The 23831-nt window shown below is 47.1% G+C and overlaps 1 protein-coding gene across 2 annotated transcripts in view; it reads left to right on the forward strand.

Annotated features, from left to right (window-relative positions):
* Positions 1-23831, forward strand: part of LOC110516649 (protein piccolo) — a 65641-nt gene that overhangs the window by 9043 nt on the left and 32767 nt on the right. The window contains exons 4-7 of one of the 2 annotated variants that reach the window (XM_090213650.1): positions 14006-15580; positions 16256-17269; positions 17527-21697; positions 22100-23664. In XM_090213650.1, the coding sequence (XP_090069776.1) occupies positions 14006-15580; positions 16256-17269; positions 17527-21697; positions 22100-23664 (8325 nt within the window). The remainder of the gene's footprint in view (positions 1-14005; positions 15581-16255; positions 17270-17526; positions 21698-22099; positions 23665-23831) is intronic. The other variant, XM_090213651.1, reaches the window with a different exon arrangement.

A 23831-nucleotide genomic window follows, 5' to 3' on the forward strand; every position in this document is an offset into this window, starting at 1 on the left:
CTGGACTTGTCCAATAAGAAATGCTGATTTTCATTTCCAATGCAAAACGCTTAATGACAGTGTGCAATTATGAACACAACCCAGGTGCGGAGTATAACCGACAGAGATGAAATACCATCATGTTTCAGGGACTATGTAAATTCATCTTTACTCAGTCGAGAATTAATAGGACATTCTGATCATGGATTGAAAAGGTTCACTGAAAAACATACTAATTAAAAAAGTCCTAATTTCCTGATTTATACATGTTGAATTTCGATCCCAAACCTGATTTTAACTGAGCTGAAATTCAATTCAACCCAACCAGACATGCATCTAATCTGATCCAATCCATTCAAGGATGCTTCATGAAACTGAACTTGTTGATTGATGGAGAGCTACATAGAGCCCTGAGTCCTTTGTGATGAAGAGGAATAGATAGATGATGTGAGTCATTGGTCTAGGACAGAGCATGGTGCTGGATGGCCATGTGAACGAGGCTGCTCCTGCCCCAGTCTACCTACCTCAGTACACTGACTCATCCAACCCTTTCTCTGCTTCGTCAGCAGACATGCCTTGCCTCTGTCACTCTCCCAACACTTGCTCCGAGCTGAGAATTTGTGTGTGTGTGTGTGTGTGTGTGTGTGTGTGTGTTTAGGGGGTTGTGTGTATGTGTGGGGGTTGGTGCATGCATTGCATTGAGTCTGAAGGAGCATTTATCTGTGTGTTGGTGTTTGTTTGGTGTGTGGTGTGTGTTGCTTGCTGTGTAGGCGAGCTGTAGAAAAAGTAATCTCTGCTTCCTAAAAGGATTTAAAGGGCATCAGGAAGCCTGTCCCAGTCAGAAGAGGTGACCCTTAACCTTCCTCAATATGAGCCTCTCTCTCTCTCTCTCTCTCTCTCTCTCTCTCTCTCTTCTGTTATTATCTCTGTTCATTTCTCTGTTTCCATGTTTATTTGAGTAAAGAACTGTACATATCAGATAAACAACTGAAAACAGGCCTGATGGAAACAGAGCATTGTCGGGAACCTTTCCTAAATGTTGATCAAACAAATGACATTAGACCAGTGGATTATAATTCCTTTTTTTGACCGAATATTAGAATATTTGCTTGGAAATCTTTTGACAAATGGATGGGAACCTAGCTTCTGTCTCCCTGTCCCTCTATCTCTCTTACTGTCTCTTTAATTTTGTTTTCTGTCCCTCTCTCTCTCTTACTGTCTCTTTCATTTTGTCTCTGTATGTCTTTGTGTCAACATACAGAGACAATGAATATGCTATAGTCATATAATATAATGTATTATACTTTATAGTAGAGACCATCACCATCATGGGGAAGCTGAATCCAACATTTAGGTTCATGATCCAACATTCGACTTTTCTATCTGGCCATCATATCAAAGATAAATATGTATTTATCTGAGGCAGATTGTGTTTGTTTACAAATAGGTCTGTCCAGTACCAATACGATGTGACATTATTCATCCTGGATAAATGAATGGCTGTACACCTGTGGTCAGCTGGGGACACCTGTGGTTAGCTGGGTACACCTCTTTGAGCATCCCTCTGTGTGTGTGTGTGTGTCTTTGTGCGTCCCTCTGTGTGTGTGTGTGTGTGTCTTTGAGCGTCCCTCTGTGTGTGTGTGTCTTTGTGCGTCTCTCTGTGTGTGTGTGTGTCTTTGTGCGTCCCTCTGTGTGTGTCTTTGTGCATCCCTCTGTGTGTGTGTGTGTCTTTGTGCGTCCCTCTGTGTGTGTGTGTGTGTCTTTGAGCGTCCCTCTGTGTGTGTGTGTCTTTGAGCGTCCCTCTGTGTGTGTGTGTCTTTGTGCGTCTCTCTGTGTGTGTGTGTCTGTGCGTTCCTCTGTGTGTGTGTGTGTGTCTTTGAGCGTCCCTCTGTGTGTGTGTGTGTGTGTCTTTAAGCGTCCCTCTGTGTGTGTCTCTTTGAGCGTCCCTCTGTGTGTGTGTGTCTTTGTGCGTCCCTCTGTGTGTGTGTGTGTGTCTTTGTGTGTCCCTCTGTGTGTGTGTCTTTGTGCGTCCCTCTGTGTGTGTCTTTGTGCGTCCCTCTGTGTGTGTGTGTGTCTTTGAGCGTCCCTCTGTGTGTGTGTCTCTGTCTGTCTCTGTATACACTACCGTCACTCTCACTCCCATCACTTGCCCCGAGGACAGAAATGGGCAAAAATAGCCTGAGCTACAAAAGAGCTACTGAGGATACAAGCAACTACAGGGCGCCATGGGAAATCATCTCTCTCTCTCTCTCTCTCTTGACCATGGAGGTGTGTGAGTCTTAGGAAGAGAGAAAAGTTTAGCATATACACCCAATAAAGTATGTGTGACTATGGGAGGCCTGGTGAATGTAGTTGTGTTTGTGTACATTTATGTGTTTAATATTGCCTTTCCCACAGACCAATACTATGTAGTGTAAAATGTCCAACTTCAAATGGAAGCTGCCTGAACATCACAGGTAGTAAAGTGTTTGTACTATCTGCTTGGAGTTTTACTCTGTGTGACATATGGGGTTAGCAAACCTTCAGGGCCCTAGTCGGTACAGCTCCCCCCTGTTATACAGACCTATTACTGGGTCATGATTCTTCATTATCTACAGCACATTTACGAGGGATTGGAGGTTTAGGAGCCATATTTTAGCCAAGCCAAGTGAGCGACTGCGGCCAAAAAGATACCGGCGCCAGGAAATCGATGAGGTGCCAGTGTTAAGTCCTATTGAGAGGGGGAGATGCACAGAGACACACACTGAGACCCTGGTTCCAATAGCGCAAGCTGTTGTATTTGCGTCAGGTCAGCTTTGGCTTATGTCAGATGCATAGATACACAGACACACTGCCAGATATATGTCATACACACGCACGTAGGCACATATACACGTAGACTTTTTACTTCAATGCCAGGTTTAGTATCACAATACTCAATACCATCACGATACTTCATACCAAAGTGATACCAAAACGATACCAATGCAAAAAAAACAAGAAACGTATTAGCTAAATGAATGGCCCTTGATCCAGACAGATCTTGTCTGTTCAATATCATTTGAAATGTTTGATTTTCAAATGTATGCATTAATGACTCAACACATTTTTAAAAAAACAATCTACATAACAGCATAATGGTAATCATTTATTTGAATGGTAAATCTCTATTGATCATCTGGGTAAATCAAGATGTAGCCTAGGCCTGTTCACAATACAGGTGAGTTATTGTTTTGGTTGATTTCATGAGGCTATAAATGAAAAACAATATGTTTACCTTCCAATTATGACTTATTTTATTGTACTGATCAACAACCTTAGCATAGAAGAAGCATTATCTTATTTTATAAAAGTGTGCGCTGTCTCTTTAAGACCCATGATGTCATTCACACACAGTCAGTTTTCTTGGCTGAAGCAAAGATGATCTTGACTGGGGCAGATGTTAGCCGGGGTAAACGAGTGAATTAATTACGTTTTTGGTGACAATTAGCTTTGTAATCAGCAATATTTTGAAATACTAGGGCTGTGATTGGTGTTGGCTTCAGCTGTAAGTTAGCAAGGAAAGTTAGCCTACAACGCTGGAAGCTTCCGTTATCTTCTTGCACTCTAGTGTTCTAGCCTGTACTGGACATTGTTTTGGGAACAGTAATTAGAAGTTTCAACATTTCTACTGTGTTGCATCATTAAAGTGTGTTAACTTTTATACAGCATAAACATATGCAGCCCAGTTAGTTCAGTGGTTACTTAGAACAGGCTAGAGCTAGCAATGAGGAAGTGGAGCGTGCACCGTGCTCTAGAGCTAGCAATGAGGAAGTGGAGTGGGCACCGTGCTCTAGAGCTAGCAATGAGGAAGTGGAGCGGGCACCGTGCTCTAGAGCTAGCAATGAGGAAGTGGAGCGGGCACCGTGCTCTAGAGCTAGCAATGAGGAAGTGGAGCGGGCACCGTGCTCTAGAGCTAGCAATAAGGAAGTGGAGCGGGCACCGTGCTCTAGAGCTATAAGGAGACATCAGTTGATAGACAGACTTGACAGGCACCGTGTTCTAGAGCTATAAGAAGACATCAGCTGGGCTGATAGACAGACTTGACAGGTACGGTGCTCTAGAACTATAAGGAGACATCAGCTGATAGACAGACTTGACAGGCACGGTGCTCTAGAGCTATAAGGAGACATCAGCTGATAGACAGACTTGACAGGCACGGTGCTCTAGAGCTATAAGGAGACATCAGTTGATAGACAGACTTGACAGGCACCGTGCTCTAGAGCTATAAGAAGACATCAGCTGGGCTGATAGACAGACTTGACAGGCACGGTGCTCTAGAGCTATAAGGAGACATCAGCTGATAGACAGACTTGACAGGCACGGTGCTCTAGAGCTATAAGGAGACATCAGCTGATAGACAGACTTGACAGGCACGGTGCTCTAGAACTATAAGGAGACATCAGTTGATAGACAGACTTGACAGGCACGGTGCTCTAGAACTATAAGGAGACATCAGCTGATAGACAGACTTGACAGGCACGGTGCTCTAGAACTATAAGGAGACATCAGCTGATAGACAGACTTGACAGGCACGGTGCTCTAGAACTATAAGGAGACATCAGCTGGGCTGATAGACAGACTTGACAGAAGAACCAAAAGTAACAGAATCGTTTGTCATGTTCTACTATTGGTATACCGTGCAACACTAAGGCACACACACACACACACACACACACACTTGTGAAAGACGCAGACCTTTATTTCCCATGTTCAGGTTAAACCTACTCCTGGACTCAAAAACACCTCCAATGGAGAGTCACTTTTGAAAATGCTTTTGAGTCTAGGAGTAGGCTTAACCTGGACCTGTGACACATTTGGGTATCAGCGATTCTACATCTTCTGACTGGTCTAGTCTTTCACAGGCGTTTAGGAACTTGACAAGCTGATCAATATCTTCAATTGTAGCGTTAGTTGTAGCCTTTAGTTTCAAGGGAATGGGAGAAAGGCTAGAGGAGGCAGGGGGAGGGGAAAGAAGAAAATGAGTGTGATGGAAACTGAGGGAGATGTTTAAGAGAAGAGAGACTTGATTAGCGGAGGTAGAGAAGGATGAGTGTGATGGAAACTGAGGGAGATGTTTAAGAGAAGAGAGACGTGATTAGCGGAGGTAGAGAAGGATGAGTGTGATGGAAACTGAGGGAGATGTTTAAGAGAAGAGAGACGTGATTAGCGGAGGTAGAGAAGGATGAGTGTGATGGAAACTGAGGGAGATGTTTAAGAGAAGAGAGACGTGATTAGCGGAGGTAGAGAAGGATGAGTGTAATGGAACCTGAGGGAGATGTTTAAGAGAAGAGAGACGTGATTAGCGGAGGTAGAGAAGGGTGAGTGTGATGGGAACTGAGGGAGATGTTTAAGAGAAGAGAGACGTGATTAGCGGAGGTAGAGAAGGATGAGTGTGATGGAAACTGAGGGAGATGTTTAAGAGAAGAGAGACGTGATTAGCGGAGGTAGAGAAGGATGAGTGTGATGGAAACTGAGGGAGATGTTTAAGAGAAGAGAGACGTGATTAGCGGAGGTAGAGAAGGATGAGTGTGATGGAAACTGAGGGAGATGTTTAAGAGAAGAGAGACGTGATTAGCGGAGGTAGAGAAGGATGAGTGTGATGGAAACTGAGGGAGATGTTTAAGAGAAGAGAGACGTGATTAGCGGAGGTAGAGAAGGATGAGTGTGATGGAAACTGAGGGAGATGTTTAAGAGAATAGAGACATGATTAGCGGAGGTAGAGAAGGATGAGTGTGATGGAAACTGAGGGAGATGTTTAAGAGAAGAGAGACGTGATTAGCGGAGGTAGAGAAGGATGAGTGTGATGGAAACTGAGGGAGATGTTTAAGAGAAGAGAGACGTGATTAGCGGAGGTAGAGAAGGATGAGTGTGATGGAAACTGAGGGAGATGTTTAAGAGAAGAGAGACGTGATTAGCGGAGGTAGAGAAGGGTGAGTGTGATGGAAACTGAGAGAGATGTTTAAGAGAAGAGAGACGTGATTAGCGGAGGTAGAGAAGGATGAGTCTGAACAAAGGAGAGGAGGTGGTTGGGAGAGGAGGAACAGGATGACTGAGGAAAGCAGTAGGAGGGGTTGGATGTCATGTCACAGAGGATGTACGTGTACCAGCTACATGCTGCTTTAATATAATGCTAACAAGCTATTGAGTACAAAACCATTTTTGTTAGCATGAGGGCTAGGGGAGAGGAGACTAGTATTGTTAGCATTAGCGCTAGTGGAGAGGAGGCTAGTTTTGTCAGCATTGACTCCTGTGACTTTTCTATTGGTTCCAGACCAACAGGCAAAATCAATCAAGCCCAGCTAAACTACGTTGAACACAAATATGAACACAACACGCAACAATTTCAAAGATCTAACTGAGTTACAGTTCATATAAGGAAATCAGTCAATTGAAATAAATGCATTATGCCCTAATCTATGGATTTCACATGACTGGGAATACAGATATGCATCTGTTGGTCACAGATACCTTAAAAGAAAGTAGGGGTGTCTGGTCTGACCACAATTTGCCTTATGCAGAAAGACACATCTCTTTCGCATAAAGTTGATCAGGTTGTTGATTGTGGCCTATGGAATGTTTTCCCACTCCTCTTCAAATTGCTGTGTGAAGTTGCTGGATATTGGTGGGAACTGGAACACACTGTTGGACACGTAGATCCAGAGCATCCTAAACATGCTCAATGGGAGACATGTATGGTGAGTTTGAAGGCCATGGAAGAACTGGGACATTTTCACCTTCCAGGAATTGTGTACAGATCCTTGCAACATGGGGCTGTGCATTATCATGCTGAAACGTGAGGTGATGGCGGCGGATGAATGGCACGACAATGGGCCTCAGGATCTCATCAAGGTATATCTGTGCATTCAAATTGCCATCGATAAAATGCAATTGGTCGTTGTCCATAGCTTTTGCCTGCTTATACCATAACCCCACCACCACTATGGGGCACTCTGTTCACAACGTTGACATCAGCAAACCGCTCACCCACACAATGCCATACACGCTGTCTGCCATCTGCCCAATATAGTTAAAACCGGGATTCATCTGTGAAGAGCACACTTCTGCAGCATGGCAGTGGCCATTTAAAGGTGAGCATTTCCCCACTTAAGTCGGTTATGACGCTGAACTGCAGTCAGGTCAAGACCATGGTTATGACGAAGAGGACGCAGAGGAACTTCCCTGAGACGGTTTCTGACTGTTTGTGCAGAAATTCTGTAGTTGTACAAACCCACAGTTTCATCAGTTGTCCGAGTGGCTGGTCTCAGATGATCCCACAGGTGAAGAAGCCGGATGTGGAGGACCTGGGCTGGCGTGGTTAAATGTGGTCTGCGGTTGTGACGCCAATTGACGTACGGCTAAATTCTCTAAAACGACATTGGAGACGGCTTATGGTAGAGAAATTAACATTAAATTCTCTGGCAACAGATCTAGTGGACAAACCTGCAGTCAGCATGCCAATTGCATGCTGCCTCATGCAATTGAGACATCTGTGGCATTATGTTGTGTGACAAAACTGCATATTTTAGAGTGGCCTTTTATTGACCCACGCACAAAGTGCACCTGAGTAATGATCATGCTGTTTAATCAGCTTGTTGATATGCCACACCTGTCAGGTAGATGGATTATCTTGGCAAATGAGAAATGCTCACTAACAGGGATGTGCCCAAAATGGGAGAGAAATAAGCTCCTGAAAGATGGAACAAACATGTTACATGTTGCGTTTATATTTTTGTTGAGTATATTTGCAATGATTTTGGTGTTTGATCCCAGGTCTGTCAGTCACAAAGTGATACAGTCTCTTTCTCTCTCACCCCAAACAGAGAAGCAAAAACAGCAGCGGAACTCCTAATGCCGCTCATTACCGCAGGCTGTTGTGGGTCTTAATTATCCCTCCTTTAAAACTGAAAGGGGGAGAGGAGATCCCCCATCTCCATCCCTATCTCATTGCCTCCAGTAGCACAGGCAAGCTGGCATCTCACACCTGTCCATCTGTATAGACATACCCGCTAGGGGAAACCCGATAGCACACAAACACACACACACACACCAGCTGATAAGCCCATTTTAACTGCAGCTGGTGAACCAACCTAATGTACTGCGTAAGATAAGATGAAGCAAAAAGCTGATACACACAAAATAACACTGGGTTCAAAGTTCAGTAGACAGATGGCAAAACGGAAGAACACTTCAGACAGACGGACACACCCACCTACCTAGTTTTGCTGGGTCTTCCTTTCTCCTCCTTTACTAAGTTCTCTCTCACCTAGCTCAGAGTTAATATACAGTGCCTTGCGAAAGTATTCGGCCAAATACAGGACCATTCTGGAAGAAAACCTGATGGAGTCTGCAAAAGACCTGAGACTGGGACGGAGATTTGTCTTCCAACAAGACAATGATCCAAAACATAAAGCAAAATCTACAATGGAATGGTTCAATAATAAACATATCCAGGTGTTAGAATGGCCAAGTCAAAGTCCAGACCTGAATCCAATCGAGAATATGTGGAAATAACTGAAAACTGCTGTTCACAAATGCTCTCCATCCAACCTCACTGAGCTCGAGCTGTTTTGCAAGGAGGAATGGGAAAAAATGTCAGTCTCTCGATGTGCAAAACTGATAGAGACATACCCCAAGCGACTTACAGCTGTAATCGCAGCAAAAGGTGGCGCTACAAAGTATTAACTTAAGGGGGCTGAATAATTTTGCACGCCCAATTTTTCAGTTTTTGATTTGTTAAAAAAGTTTGAAATATCCAATAAATGTCGTTCCACTTCATGATTGTGTCCCACTTGTGGTTGATTCTTCACAAAAAAATACAGTTTTATATCTTTATGTTTGAAGCCTGAAATGTGGCAAAAGGTCGCAAAGTTCAAGGGGGCCGAATACTTTCGCAAGGCACTGTAGTGCTGTCTCTCACCTCCCCTGTCAGTATCCCTTAATAGACACCCCAACCTCCTGGGAAACAAACCCAAACCACCTGGGACACCACAGCACCTCTTTACTGCCGTCAAACACGAGGAAAATACAATACTGAGGTACACATTTGTTGGTGTCAGAGAGTACTTGTTGTGTAATTGTATTTGGGAAGTGTTTGTATGGTGAGTAGAAAGGTTTGGAATGTAATGCTGGATAGTTGAGTCCATGTTGTGAATATTTCATTGGACATTGTGTGTTGGATGACATGAAATTGTTGCATGCTGTCAATAGCAGATAAGAGAAAATTATAATGAACACCTCAACTCCTTACTTGACCTTCACACTAACAAGACTTTCTAGCCCACACAGCTTTGACACCTGCTACAGAACTGTAGCGATGCGGGTCTACTGTACAGTACACCAAGCAACATATTCTCAACACTGGGGAGGTTGCTAAGGATTCAACCTCCTATGAAAACAACCTAACCAGAGAAATGGCAAAGTGATGTTTCTATGACAACATGGTACACAGTTGAACCAAATGATTTTGATGGCCTAGTTGGTTAAAGTGTGATACTCCCATCACCAGAGACCAGATTTGGCCCATTTAAAAGCAGGTTAAATCACTACATGTATATCCATATTTCTGGGGGGAATGATTTCATATCAGAAGCCTCCCTATTAAAATAATAGAGGAAACACTAATACTGACCAGCTAATTTCCTATCTGCACCAGGGGAAGTCACCTCAAATATCCCCTCCCTTCTCCACCCATTGTAATTCTCATGTCAGACCAAATTTAGGAGGTAAAACCCTGGCAGGATTCTCCTCTGTAATAAAAGGATATCACTCCGACCTTCACGTCGCTCACCTCCCCTGAGAGGAGGAACCAATGACCCAACATGGAGGACAGACTCATCAGATTTGCCCATTTTGCCGAATCATCTCAGACTTTTTATGTTAATGTCTTGAGACTTGAGGTAGTTTAGTAGTTTGTGTTGTTTCTTGTAGCGTCCTTGAACGTTTGAACTCTTTTGTCAGGGTTGTATAGTCCCAGTAAAGAAAGGAAAGGCTCCCACACTAATGCTGCTCATTTAACTATCTTTCTATCTACAGTATGTCATACCCAGGTCTGTGTGGGATGAGCATATCACTGTATAGCTGTGATACAGTGTGTGTGTGTGTGTGTGTGTATTATTATTATGTGTGTGTGTATGTATATGTGTGTGTGTGCTTAGCAAACAGCAGCATGGCTGATTCACAACCCACAGGGATGAGAGGGTGGATCCCACATAATGCCATAAAGTCATAAAGCCATACAGCTATACAGCCATATAGTTACACAGCCACACAGCCACATAGCCATACAACCACATAGCCATATAACCACACAGCCATATAGCCATACAGCCACACAGCCACTCGGCTATACTGCCACACAGCCACATAGCCATATAACCACATAGCCACACAGCCACACAGCCACATAGCCACACAGCCATATAGCCATACAGCCACACAGCCACTCGGCTATACAGCCATACGGCCATGCAGCCATACAGCCACACAGCCATACAGCCACACAGCCATACAAATGTGAGGATGCTGATGATTATACATCCCCCATTACTACTATGATGACCAACTGATGGCACACACACTCTGTGAAATGACTCATAATTTCTCTTATCTTAATGAGGCGCTGGACAAGACTGGACAAGACTGGGCACTTAATGAAACTTCAAGGAATTGAAGCTGCTGAGCTCTGTTACCAGGAATGCTTTGTAATTGGCTAGTTAGGAAAACACAAACATCCATTAGCATCCTAGCTTCAATCAGGGGGTCAATGTAATGGTTTAAAGGGGTTAAATAATTGCAATACGACAAGGTTGTAGTGTGACACCTATGTGCGTATACATGTTTGTGTGTGGCTAACTGTCTGTGTGTGGAAGTCTGTGTTTGTGTGTGGATCACTGTGTCTGAATCACTGTGTTTGTGTGCGAGTCTGTGTGCGTGTGCATGTGTGTGTGCGTGCGTGTGAGAGAGAGAGAGAGAGACAGGGTGTGTGTGTGTGTGTGTGTGTGTGTGTGTGTGTGTGTGTGTGTGTGTGTGCGTGCGTGCGTGCGTGCGTGCGTGCGTGCGTGTGTGTGTGTGAGAGAGAGCGCGAGAGACAGGGAGTGTGTGCACGTGTGTGGGCACGTGTGTATTTGACAAATATAGAGATGGAGAGACAGGATGCTTTTTATGGTGGTGATCTGGTGGAAGGGTGATGTCCAGGGACCGTAGGCTGCAGATCTCTGATAGCGTCGGTGATGACAAGGATAAAAGTGGTTTGAAGCCGAAGCGACAGATCTTGTGGCTGACTGGCTGGCTGGCTCTGTCCGGGCTCTCATTATTCCCTATCAGTGGCAATCTGGAACCATCTCTCTGCCTCTCAAGCTGCTCTCTGGGGTGTAAATGGATGGACCAGTCAAGCTGCAAAAGCCAATGCCCTGTGGTGGTGGCACGGCATCCTGGACTGTAGGGAGAGGGACCTCTACATGGGGCTTGATTATGATATTATTCATGAAATCATATATAATAAAGGTGAAATCCTACGGCTCTCTGTTTCTTTCCTCTCTTACTCTCACTCTATTTCCTTCTCTCTCTCTCTCTCTCTCTCTCTCTCTCTCTCTCTCTCTCTCTCTCTCTCTCTCTCTCTCTCTCTCTCTCTCTCTCTCTCCTCTCCTCTCCTCTCCTCTTCTCCCTTGCTCCTTTTTACACACACTCTCCATTTCAATCGTATGATAACAAAATGCCAACCATTTAACATGGAGAACGTTATGAGGTAACCATTAAGGTATCTTTACTTTTACTCAAGTATGACAATTGGGTACTTTTTCCACCACTACTTAGCAGGCTTCACACCATCTGGTATGGATTTAGCATAAGCCCTGCATTTAAGCCAGGCACAGGAGGGCACACACCCACGTTACTGGCCTGTGGAGGCTCACAAAACGGGTGTGCAGGAAAAAGGGTGTTTACTTGAAACGGAGACTGGAGGGGTGGCCAGACCCATGCTGACTAGACCCCAAGAGAGAAAGAGAGAATATGTATGTATGGTGGGTGGATGATGTATCATGTGTGGATGTGTTATTTTACCAATACTCTTACAGTACATCTACACATACAGTACAACATCTCTCCATCATTAGTCCGACTTACATTAGCTCTGGTGTGCTACAGTGTAAGACCCAAAGTCCCTAGGAATCAAATGTTTACCATCGTTTCTTTCTCTCCTTCCTTGTCGAGATATCGAATATTAAACCGTCTTAACGGGTACAACACTTAAACCACAGTTCTCAGTGGAGCTCTTCTGTAATGACTTCTTCTTTAGTGCTGTGATTGTCGACTTGAGTCAGATAACCGTGACAGGACAGAATTAAAGTCCCTCCGAGACGAAGGATTTGAACAGCTGTGTTCGTGGCGGTTTGTTGTCTTTCTTGCTGATGCACTATGGTTATTTTCAGAGATAGAGGGCCGGTTCGGTCCCAAGCGGAGGATGGGAAGAAAAAACAATGCCGAAGTCATCGCACAACACAGGATAAACCGTTTACTGAATGCACAATTTTAATTGCCTGCCTTTGAGCTGTGTTTACTGAAAGATTGAATTGGTCTGAAATAAGACGTTTCAGTTCATCCCACTGTAAGGTCCTTGTCCGAAGCATTAGTGTTCCTCTGACCTGTGGTGTGAGCTAGCCTCGCTTGCGGTTGGAATGTAAAACATAGATCAGGGATGGGCAACTTTGATGGGCTGGGGGCTACAAAAAAATCAAAACCCAGCGGAGAGACATTTTTTACATTTTAGAGTAAATGTTGTGCAATTCTACACATTTTGCCATGGGGTGTAGAATTTTTTTTGCAGTTTTAAAGCAAGTTTGCTGCAATTCTACACATTTTGCCATGTGGCGGGGAGAACATTTAGCAATTTTATAACTAATTTCCTGCAATTATACAAATTTTTATCATGGGGCAGAAAGGAAAATTAGCTGTTTTTAATATGATATCTGAGTGAGACTGACAAACAAAATCAATGGGGGCCCCCCAGCCGATCATTCGACCACAATAACAAGTTTAGATAGCTGGCCGCTAAAATAACTTAGCAATCTTAAAATGTTTTGATTACGTGGGCTAATTGATTAACTATCAGTGACGGACACAACAGAAAAACTGCTGATGCACAACCACATTTCGAAACAGCATATTGTGTATTCTACTATTAGTTCCAAAAGTTTTTTGTACTATGGGGCGGTAGGTAGCCTAGTGATTAAAGTGTTGGGCAAGTAACCAAAAGGTTGCTTGATCGAATCCCGAGCAGACAAGGTAAAAATCTGTCATTCTGCTCTTGAACAAGGCAGTTAAACCCACTGTTCCCCGGTAGGCCATCATTGTAAATAAGAATGTGTTCTTAACTGACTTGCCTAGTTAAATGAAAGTAAAATGTAAAAAATAATACTAATATTTTTGTGGAAAAATTATGTGAGCGCCTTCAAAAGGGGGGTCGCGGGCCAAAAGTTGCTCATCCCTAATATACTGTACATCATGCTGAATTTAGGACATGGGACTAAGGGGCGCAGTGGTCTGGGGTTATGGTCTTGTGTCATTAAGTCATAGGGCCTAATATGTGTTCATCCTGATGGATGCACTGTATAAAATAGTTTTGTGTAGATGGGTCAGCTAGACACACACAAACACACACAGACTCCACCCTGGCTCTGCTGTAGAATGTCTGCACCCGCTGCCCCAGTCATTCTGACATGCCTTGGTAAACCTCTGTGCCATTACCATGCATTATGAAACGACTATCTGTTAAGTTACATAAAAGTAAAAAGCTTGCCTGAAATAGAATAGGCTACAATGGCCCTGTGTCTGCGCATAGCCCAAGTGTTACGAAACCGTGGGTCCAGTTTTCTAATAATGATCATAAAACATCATTACTGATTAAAGTCAACATTTTAATCATCCACTACAACAACTATGTATTAGAGTGAGTGAGCATTTTTACAAGGTCCACACTAACTAACATTTTCTTTGTTTTTCTGTCTTACAGAAAGAATGGTTATGTCTCAACTGCCAGACCCAAAGAGCTCTCTCTGGCCAGCTGGGCGATATGCCCCCTCCACCATCTCCTGTGAAGAAGCAACTACCCACACCTACCCCTACCCCTCCTGCCTCCCCTGCCAAAGTCCCTGACTCCCCAGCTGCTGCTGCCTCTCCATTAACGGGGAGCCCCTCAGTCACTCAGGTAGAGGCAGCAGCAGCAAAGGAAGACACCCAGCCGCTTCCCACGTCCAAGGTAGTAGCAGAACGCACCCCGCCCCAAACACCAGACGCTGCGTCTGCAAACACAGACACCACACCCATCCCACCTGAGCATGCCACCCCTCCTTCTGATAGTGTTCCAGAGGAGAAAGAACCAGAGCAGGCTGAAACAATAGAAGCTATATCTGAGAGTATACGAGATGAGCCTGTGCAAGAGAGTGTAGTGGAGAGTGCTGTTGAGGCCCCGGCAGTGGAGAAAGACCCAGAGCAGGCTGAAGCGATGGAAGCTATGTCTGAGACTATGTTGGATGAGCCTGTGACAGAGAGTGTAGTGGAGAGTGCTGTCGAAGCCTCAGTGGTGGAGAAAGACCCAGAGCAGGCTGAAGCAATAGAAGCTATATCTGAGAGTATACGAGCTGAGCCTGTGCCCGAGAGTGTAGTGGAGAGTGCTGTTGAGGCCCCGGCAGTGGATCATCCAGAGAGTATGCCAGAGAAAGTTACAGAAGAACAGTCACCACCCGACACTACTCAGGCAGAATCAGATTTCCAGCCTACAGTTGTAGAGGAGCCTGTCATTGCTCCCCCTGTAGAGAATAAGTCAGAAAAGCCTGTTGAGGCAGCACCCGAGCCAACTCCAAGCCCAGATAAAGTGCAGAGTGAGTCTACACCAGAGGAGATCTCACCGGCTCCCTCTGCAGGTAGTGAGAAAGAGGAGCCCATCCTGGAGAAGGTTCTTGAAGAGGAAGCTAAGCCGATAGAGCCAGAGGTGATTCCAACACCTGAAACGGTCACACAGGAAACTTCTGTCCAACCTGACCAATCACCAGAGCCTGTACCGCCAGCTCCTGTAGTCACTGAGGAAGAAGAGAAAGCAGTGGTGATTGAGGAAAAACCTAGGCAGCCACCTAAAGCTGAGGAGAAAGCTCCTACACCTCCTGTAGTCACCGAGCAGGAGGAGAAACCTAAAGAGCCAGAGCCTCAAGCAACTATTGTTGAACAGCCTCCAACTGAGGTGTCTTCAGTACATACAGGTCCAGTAGCAGAGAGTTCAGATGTGAAGATGGCTGTGGAGACAAAGATGCCAGAGGTGGCTCCTGCTCCACCAGTTAAGGTTGTAGAGAATTCGGCCGCAGCTCCCAAAGCCACTAATGAGCCGGTAGAGGATTGTTTATCTCCCAAACCAGCAGAGCTAGAGCCTGTGCCTTCACAAAAAGAGGAGGTACCCCCTGCGGTAGAAGAAACTCCCCCTGTAGTTGCTGAGAATGAACAGCCTAAAGAGGTAGAGACCGTTCCACAAACTGAGGCAGTTGAGTCTGTAGCCCCATCTCCTCCTCTAGTTACTGATAAAGTTGAGAAGAAGCCTGTAGAGAAGGAGGAAGAGTCAATTCAGCCAGCCCAAGTTGAGGAGAAGCCTGTAGAGGAGGAGGAGTCAATTCAGCCAGCCCAAGTTGAGGAGAAGCCTGTAGAGAAGGAGGCAGAGCCAATACCGCCAGTCCAAGTTGAGGATAAACCTGTAGAGAAGGAGGCAGAGCCAATACCGCCAGCCCAAGTAGAGGAGAAGCCTGTAGAGAAGGAGGCAGAGCCAATTCAGCCAGCCCAAGTAGAGGAGAAGCCTGTAGAGAAGGAGGCAGAGACAATACCGCCAGCCCAAGTAGAGGAGAAGCCTGTAGAGAAGGAGGCAGAGCCAATACCGCCAGCCCAAGTTGAGGAGAAGCCTGTAGAGAAGTTGGCAGAGCCAATTCAGCCAGCCCAAGTTGAGGAGAAGCCTGTAGAGAAGGAAGCAGAGCCAATTCCGCCAGCCCAAGTTGAGGAGAAGCCTGTAGAGGATGAGGCAGAGCCAATTCAGCCAGCCCAAGTTGAGGAGAAGCCTGTAGAGAAGGAGGCAGAGCCAATTCAGCCAGCCCAAGTTGAGGAGAAGCCTGTAGAGAAGGAGGCAGAGCCAATTCAGGCAGCCCAAGTTGAGGAGAAGCCTGTAGAGAAGGAGACAGAGCCAATTCCGCCAGCCCAAGTTGAGGCAAAGCCTGTAGAGGAGGCAGAGCCAATACCGCCAGCCCAAGTAGAGGAGAAGCCTATAGAAAGTGAGGCAGTAGTAAAGAAAGTACCAGAGGCTTCTCCTGCACCTCCTGCTGCTGAACCAGAAAACGTTAGCCCTGAGAGAGAAACAGTGGTTGAACCAAGCCCAGAAGTCAAAGCCGAAGAGTCAGTTTCACCATCCCCTTTTGTCCCTGAACAGCTCCCAGAACCTGAACCACAATCAGCTAAAGTTGATCAGATCCCACCTCAGGAGGCTGTAGAAGCTCCAGCACCAGTAGTAGAAAAAAACACAAATGAAACTGAAACGGAGGCTGGAGCAGAACGTGTAGGTCAGAAAGACGAAAATCTGACATCTGTGGATACAAAGGTTGAACCAGAGCCAACAGCAGATAATAAGGCTGAAAAATCCCAGGATGAGTCTACTCCTCCAGCTTCTGAAGCTAAAGAGGAAGAAAAGGTCAAAGCAGAGCACTTAGAACAAGCTATAGAGGCAGCGTCACTATCATCTGCTGCTAGTGAGCCACAAGCCCCTGAGAACATTTCTGAGGAGAAACCCACACAGGAAGGAAAAGAAGCTGCAAGCATAGCTGAAAATAAACAAGAGGTGTCTATAGCTGAGAGTAGGGAGCCAACTCCTACTGTGTGTCATGAGAAAGCAGTGCAAGAGAAAGAATTATCCAAAGATGAATCCAAGCAAACTCCAAAGACAGACTCTGTGTCTGAGAGCATTCAGCCAGAGAAAGAGAAAGTGGTTGTGTCACCACCTGTAGTTAGTGAAAAGCAAGAAAATGTTTCAGTATCAGAGGTGAAAGCTGTGAGTGACAGACAGGGCAGCGTAGAAGACAAAACAATACCAGAGCAGACTAAAATATCTGAAACTGTATCTGAAAATGAGTCTATTGCCCCAGACCCTGTAGTAGAACCTGACACCCTAGTCCCTGTAGTTGGTGAACAGGACGAAGACAAACCCCTGAATGAAGAGAAGATAAGAGAGGCTGAACTGGATGCAGTTGGAGAGGTGACTGTAGTATGTAGCAACAGTAGTGGCTGAGAATTAGATGATTCAAGTCAGAAGGGATCTTTTCACAAATGTTTCTACAGACCTTTTAGTTATGCAAAATAATCTACAGACAAAAAAAGTTATCTTCCCTTTATACATCTTCAAATATCCATTTTAAATGTTCAAAATAATATGTTATGTTTATGATCAATTATGGATGATTGGCATCTACATATTTATTATACATCAATTGTGTTTTATTATTTAATTTACAGGCAACGCTGAAAGACCCTGGAGAAAAAAACACCATCGCCAAGGATAGCAGTCCCACCAGCCCCTCAGACCTTGCCAAGCTGGAGAGCACTGTCCTTCCCATACTAGAGGCCCAGGCTACACAACCAAAGGATAATTCAGACAAACTGACCGACTCACTCAAGACCAGACGCAAACTTGAGGTGCTACCCCTCTCACCTGAATCTCCCAGCACAGAGGATGACCCAGAACTCTCAGAGAAGAAGGACGCCTCAGCAAAGAAAAAGCTGCTGGTGCCGACAGACATCAGGGGTGACTCGTTGGAGGACAGCAGTGAGAGCTTAGGGAAAGATAGTCCCGTGTCAGGGGATGACGAAGACTTCATTCGTAAACAGATCATGGAGATGAGTGAGAACGAGGATGCTTCGCCGTCAGACGAAGAAAACCTCATCCGGCGAAAGATCCGCGATCATGAGAGGAAACGAATGGAGCAGGAGAAAGGGGAGGGGAAGGAGAGAAGCGCAATGGCAAAAGGCAGGCGGCTCCTCAAAAAGAACACCATCAGCCCTGAGGACGAAGATGAGCGGCAAATCTCACTGGATAAACCTGACAAGGCATGGAAAGAGGGATCAAAACCCAAAGTCTCAGACTCTCAGGAAGGGGAACAGCCTTCGGCCGATAGAGTTGTGGCAGTACGCCAATTCAGAACAATCGAGCTCAACACGACTACCACCCCTGTGCGCATATCAGATGATGGAGAGCTTGAGATGGAAAGCCTCACCAACTCCCCTGATGATCGCTCCAGGGGCGATGGGTCCTCCAGCCTGCACGCATCCAGCTTCACCCCTGGGACATCGCCTACATCCCTATCCTCTTTGGATGAGGACAGTGACAGCAGTAGTCCCAGCCGCATGCACAGTGGCGAGGGGAAACAGCACAGGAAAGCGAAGCATAGACAACAAGGCCAAGGTCTACCCACCATCGAAGACTCTTCTGAGGAAGAGGAGTTACGAGAGGAGGAGGAGCTGTTAAGAGAACAGGAGAAGCAGAAAGGCTCTGGGAAGAAGTCGAAGAAGGACAAAGAGGAGATCCGAGCTCAGAGGAGGCGGGAGCGTCCCAAAACACCGCCCAGCAACCTCTCTCCCATTGAAGATGCCTCCCCAACAGAAGAGCTGAGGCAAGAGGCAGAGATGGAGCAGTTCAGGCGATCATCCTTATCCGATTTCTCTCCCAGCATCGAGTCAGAACCAGAGGGAGTTGAGATCAATGCTGCAAAGATTGCAGCAGTACAGAAAGTATACCAACTTCCTACATCTGTTTCTCTCTACTCTCCAACAGCTGATCAAGGTGCTAATAAAAGCCCTGAAAAACGAGCCCTGAAAACTGCAGACGAAGCCTACGAAGATATCATGCTAAAGGCTAAAACACCCACAAAGGAAAAGGTGGACACCCCTCCGGGGAAAGAGTCCCTCTATGGTGGGATGCTGATAGAAGATTATGCCTATGAGTCTCTTGTTGATGGAAATGGAAAGAAAGTCCAGCAGCAGGAGCCTGAGAAAATCTCAGTGCCAGCTCAGCCCAAAATACTGAGATCTCCAGATGAGGTTTACGAAGACATGATGGAGAAGAAGAAAGAATTCATGCAGCTGGAGCAGGAACTGAAAAAAGCACAGTCCGTGTCAGATAGACCCATACCAGAGATTGTATTGCAACCCACTGAGCTAACCAGATCCACGAGTGTTACAGTTACTATAGGCAAGGATGGGAAACCACTGCTCGATGCTGAGGCTACGTATGAGGAACTCATGAAGAAAGTTCTGACTCCTGGGACTAGCCCGACACAGCAGGGTCCTGATATATCTGGGGCGGCCTCTGGTGGTGAGTTCGAAGGTACTGAATCCAGAAGGGCTCTGCGTCCCATACCAGACCTGAGGGTTACACAGTGCTCCTCAGGGGAGGAGGACGCCGATGAAGAGGCCACTGAGAACAAAAGTCAAGATAAGCCAAAGACTTCATCAGACATTCCTAAAGCTGATCAGGCACCCTTAACAGCTGCTGCAGAAACTGAGTCCAAATCAGTTGCTTGCAAGGTCCCCCCATCAACAACTTCAGACCAACCACAGACCCAATTTGAAACTTCCCAGGCTGACCAGCCTCTGGACATAACCCAACAGGATGTCATGGACTTGTCTAGTATGAAGTCCGCAGCCCCTGCTGTTGCCAGTGTATCGCCCTTACCCACCGTCCCTCAGTACACCCCCACTGTCCCCAGTGTAGTGTCGACCACCCCACCAGTGCCCCCGAAACCAGCCATCCTGCACAGGGCTCTGTCTCAGGAAAAAGCAGACATTCCTGAACCCCCTCCACTGCCCCCTCCCACCATGCCAAAGCCATCGGTTTACCCCAGGAAACCCCCTGTTCCGCTTCCATCTCAGGCTATAATCAGGTCAGAACATGTTGCCATGACAACAGCCCAAGGGTCGCCGGTAAGACAGCCTCATGTCCCCCCACCGGTTCCTCCAAAGCCAGCCATCCCTGCTGGAATGGGGTACAGCCACAGGCCAGGGGAAAACGTCAAACCACCCCTTGCTCCAAAACCTGTCTCTCAGCCTGGCTCTCCTGCCCACATCCAATATCCAAGACCCACTGCCCTCCACACAGGCCATGCTGATATAGCCCTGAATCTGAGCCCCTCAGCTGAAAGCAGGCCAGGTCACTTCTCAGGTCATTCCTCGGGTCACTCCTCGGGTCACCCATCCCCCACTTCTCCGCGATACGGCAATCGACACGAAACTTATGTGGTTATAACTCTGCCATCCCAGCCCAACTCTCCAGTGGAAGGGATCACCACCCAGGCCCCATCCAGTCCTGGTCCAGCATCTCCTTCAAGACATGCCCAACCTCCACCTCAAACTCAAACACAGTATCAACCACAACCTCAACCCCAGAAACAACCACAGCCACCTCCACCACACACAAATAGGATGCCCCTGGCATTCACTCGCATCACTGAGTCCATGGAAAGTCAAGAGATATGTGGGCCAGAGAAAGTTGTGTCAAGTTCCTGTCATGTCATTGAGGCTATTTCAGCATCCGCTCCACCCCCAGAGGTCAGGTTAGGGCAGGTCACTCAGTTTGTGACGACAGAAGTTCAAAGAACCATGGTGTCTGTCCGACACGAAAGGTCACCGCCTCCACCTCCGGCCCCAAGAGCGAACGGTGTTCCAATCTCACTGGAGAAACCTAAACCACAACAGACACAGAGTCTCCAGGGCTACCAGCCAGGGGAGGTAGTAGACCTTCGTACCATGAAGGTGAATTCAGAATCGGCCATGAAAGTGGTGGATCTGTCTTCTTCAGATGTTAGACGCCAGTCCTTGGCCACAGACATCAGCGGTCGTCAGACAAGCGCAGTGCAGTCCCCAGTGGTAAATCTCAGCACTGAGTCGACCAGTGTTTCCATAGTGACTGACAGCATCACCATAGTTACATGTGCTGCCACCATACAAAGTTACGAAAATACCAACATATCCCAAGTCCCTTCTCTGCCCCTTCAGCTTACAACCACAAACAAAGCCTTCGAGCCTGTTTGTCAGATTATCTATCGGCCCATAGATGCACAGCCCACAACCAGCAACAATGCTGAGATCCCGATTAACCTTTCTCTAGGACCCGGCACAGGCTTAGGGTCATTCCAGCCACCTGTCACTATCGCCCCTACCCCTGCCCCAGGGTGTGTGGCTAATGGTCTGAGCGTCGGGATGCCGACAGTAGCAGGTGCGGTGGACCTTAGCACAGCCAAACCCTTCAACACCGTGGTTTCGGTCGACGCTTCCTCCGCGGAAGTGGTCACGGCTGTGATCACAGAGGAGGATGGGAAACCCGTGGACCTGACGGCTGGGAGAAGAGCTGTCTGCTGTGATGTTGTCTACAAGCTGCCATTTACAGGTAGCTGCACCACCCAGCAGCCCACTACTCCATTGCCCGAAGACCGCTTCGGTTACCGAGACGACCACTACCAATACGACCGCTCACCCTACAACATGAGGGGCTTCGGTGGCATCAAACCCTCCATGTCCGACACCAATCTGGCTGAGGCTGGGCTTTTCCTCTATAAGAGCAAGAACAGTTACAATTTCCATGGCACCACAGAGGGTGCAGTAGACCTGACATCCTCCAAGACATCTGATGCAGGTTTGTGCAGTGACATCGCCGACCTCTCGCTGAAATGTCACTTTGAGATGCCTCTGCTTATTCATGGCTGATCCTGTGGCATTTTAGTGCATTTTGTTGTTTCGTTCACTTCTTGTTTGCATGGACATTTTGTTTTACCTTATTTTTTCGTTCTACCTTTATGATCTTTTTTTTTTGGTACATCGATGCATGTGCTTGCATGCTGTTTGATTTGGCTCCACATCATCCATGATCTAGCAAGACTGGAGGTTTTTCCATTTTTGTTGTTGCTTTTTTATTTATTTGGATGGAGCATGGCTTTCGATGGAGCATTGCTTTCGATGGAGCATGGCTTTCTGTCTGATGTTTCACCACTAAGGCTACCTGTTGTTGTGGACTCAATAGATTTATTTTCCCCAACAGGTGTAGCTCTGGACTTCTCCACCAAAGGCTCAGGGTTATATTCAGGAATGATAATCCCCCCATATTCCCAAGCTAGAGTCAAAGGAGCTGTTGGGACACACTTTGGCACGAGCAGTGTCCTGAGATCCTCCAATGGGGTGGTGTACTCTTCAGTCTCAGTACCAATCCCATCCACCTACGCCATCACCACACAACCTGGGTCCATATTCAGTACCACTTACAACTCCCTGTCGGCGGGCATGCACACCAGCGACACCATGCCATCCCTGTCCACTCTCCAGAACCAGCCCATGACTCGGTCCCACAGCTTCATCTCCACCACCTCTGCAGACGATCAAGAGGATGTCCCCCTCAACCTGGAGCTTGCTAAAGATGGCATATCCACCTCCGTGGCCCTCAGCACCAAAACAGTCACCCTGGCCCTGGAAAGGCTGGACTCGTACACGGACGCGTCCCTGGAGGCTATCGCCGCCTCGCTGGAGGCCCTGTCCTCGCCCTGTGTGCCAGGGGAGGGCCAGTACCAGATGCAGCGTGAGATTCTGGAGATGGAGAAGTTCAAACAGCAGCGGTTGGCTGAAGAACTGGAGTGGGAGCGTCAGGAGATCCAGCGCTTCCGTGAGCAGGAACAGATGCTGGTGCAGAAGGAGCTGGAGGAGCTGCAGTCCATGAAGCAGGCCATCCTGTGCCAGCAGGAGGATGAGCGCCAGGCCCACCTCATGATGCAAAAGGAAACCTATGCCCAGCAGCAGCAGCAGCTAGAGCAGATCCAGAGGCTCCAGGAGCAGCTCCGAGCACAGCTGGAGGAGCAGAAGTTCCGGAAGATGTACCCGGGGGAGGTGTTGCTGGGGCATGGCCAGCAGGAGGCAGTCGTCCTGGGGCCGGATGGCACCGAGCTAGCCCGGAAAATCATGGATAGTGGGTGTCAGACGGACGACGAGGACAGTGTTGTTGATAAAGCCTACACGGCAGGGAGGAAGAAGAGAAGCACGGCCAAGAAGAGCGTAGACAGCTGCGTGCAGACGGACGATGAGGACCAGGAGGAGTGGGAGCCTGCTCGGGCCAGACGTAGCAGGCCCCGCACGTCAAGGGGGGACAGAGGCGGACAGACTTCCGATATATCCATTCAGGCTCACTCTGAGATCTCCATACAGACGGACTCTGCAGGGAATGTAAGAATGGACACCAGGATGGAGCTCTCCGACTCGGAAAGTCCACATTGGGAAGACAAGAGACGGCCCACGCCCTTGGAGATAGAACAGTCTGGCCACCTCAGAGCTGACCCCTCCTCACTTCAGGCCCCGCCCAAATCCCCCAATGTTCTCTACTCCCCCATATCCCCCTGCATATCCCCAAGCAAATCCCTTGAGTTTGTGTCCTATGAGAAATCACTGGGTGATACAAGCCCACAGAGAATAAGAGGGAGTACTGATCCGACCAAAGTCTCTCCAACCGGCAGCCCCAAGGGACCTAAGGCCATGCAGAGATCCATGTCCAACCCCAAGCCCATGAGTCCAACTGGAGAGGAGAGGGCATCATCCAGTTTCCAGTATGGCGAAGGTTCCTCCGTGAGTTCTGGTTTAATCATTGTTTGCAATTGTGATGTGTTCTATTCAAATGGGCATAGAGTCTCTCCCTTAGGCACGCAGGCTTTGTATAAAGGTCAGTTTTCTCACCCCAGGGAGAAACGGTACAAAAGGGCGCTAACTCTTGCATATTATTATTTATAGATAAT

The sequence above is a fragment of the Oncorhynchus mykiss genome, chromosome 21 (assembly GCF_057628025.1).
Source record: "Oncorhynchus mykiss isolate SJ-2025 chromosome 21, ASM5762802v1, whole genome shotgun sequence".
In the NCBI taxonomy this organism is placed as follows: domain Eukaryota; kingdom Metazoa; phylum Chordata; class Actinopteri; order Salmoniformes; family Salmonidae; genus Oncorhynchus; species Oncorhynchus mykiss.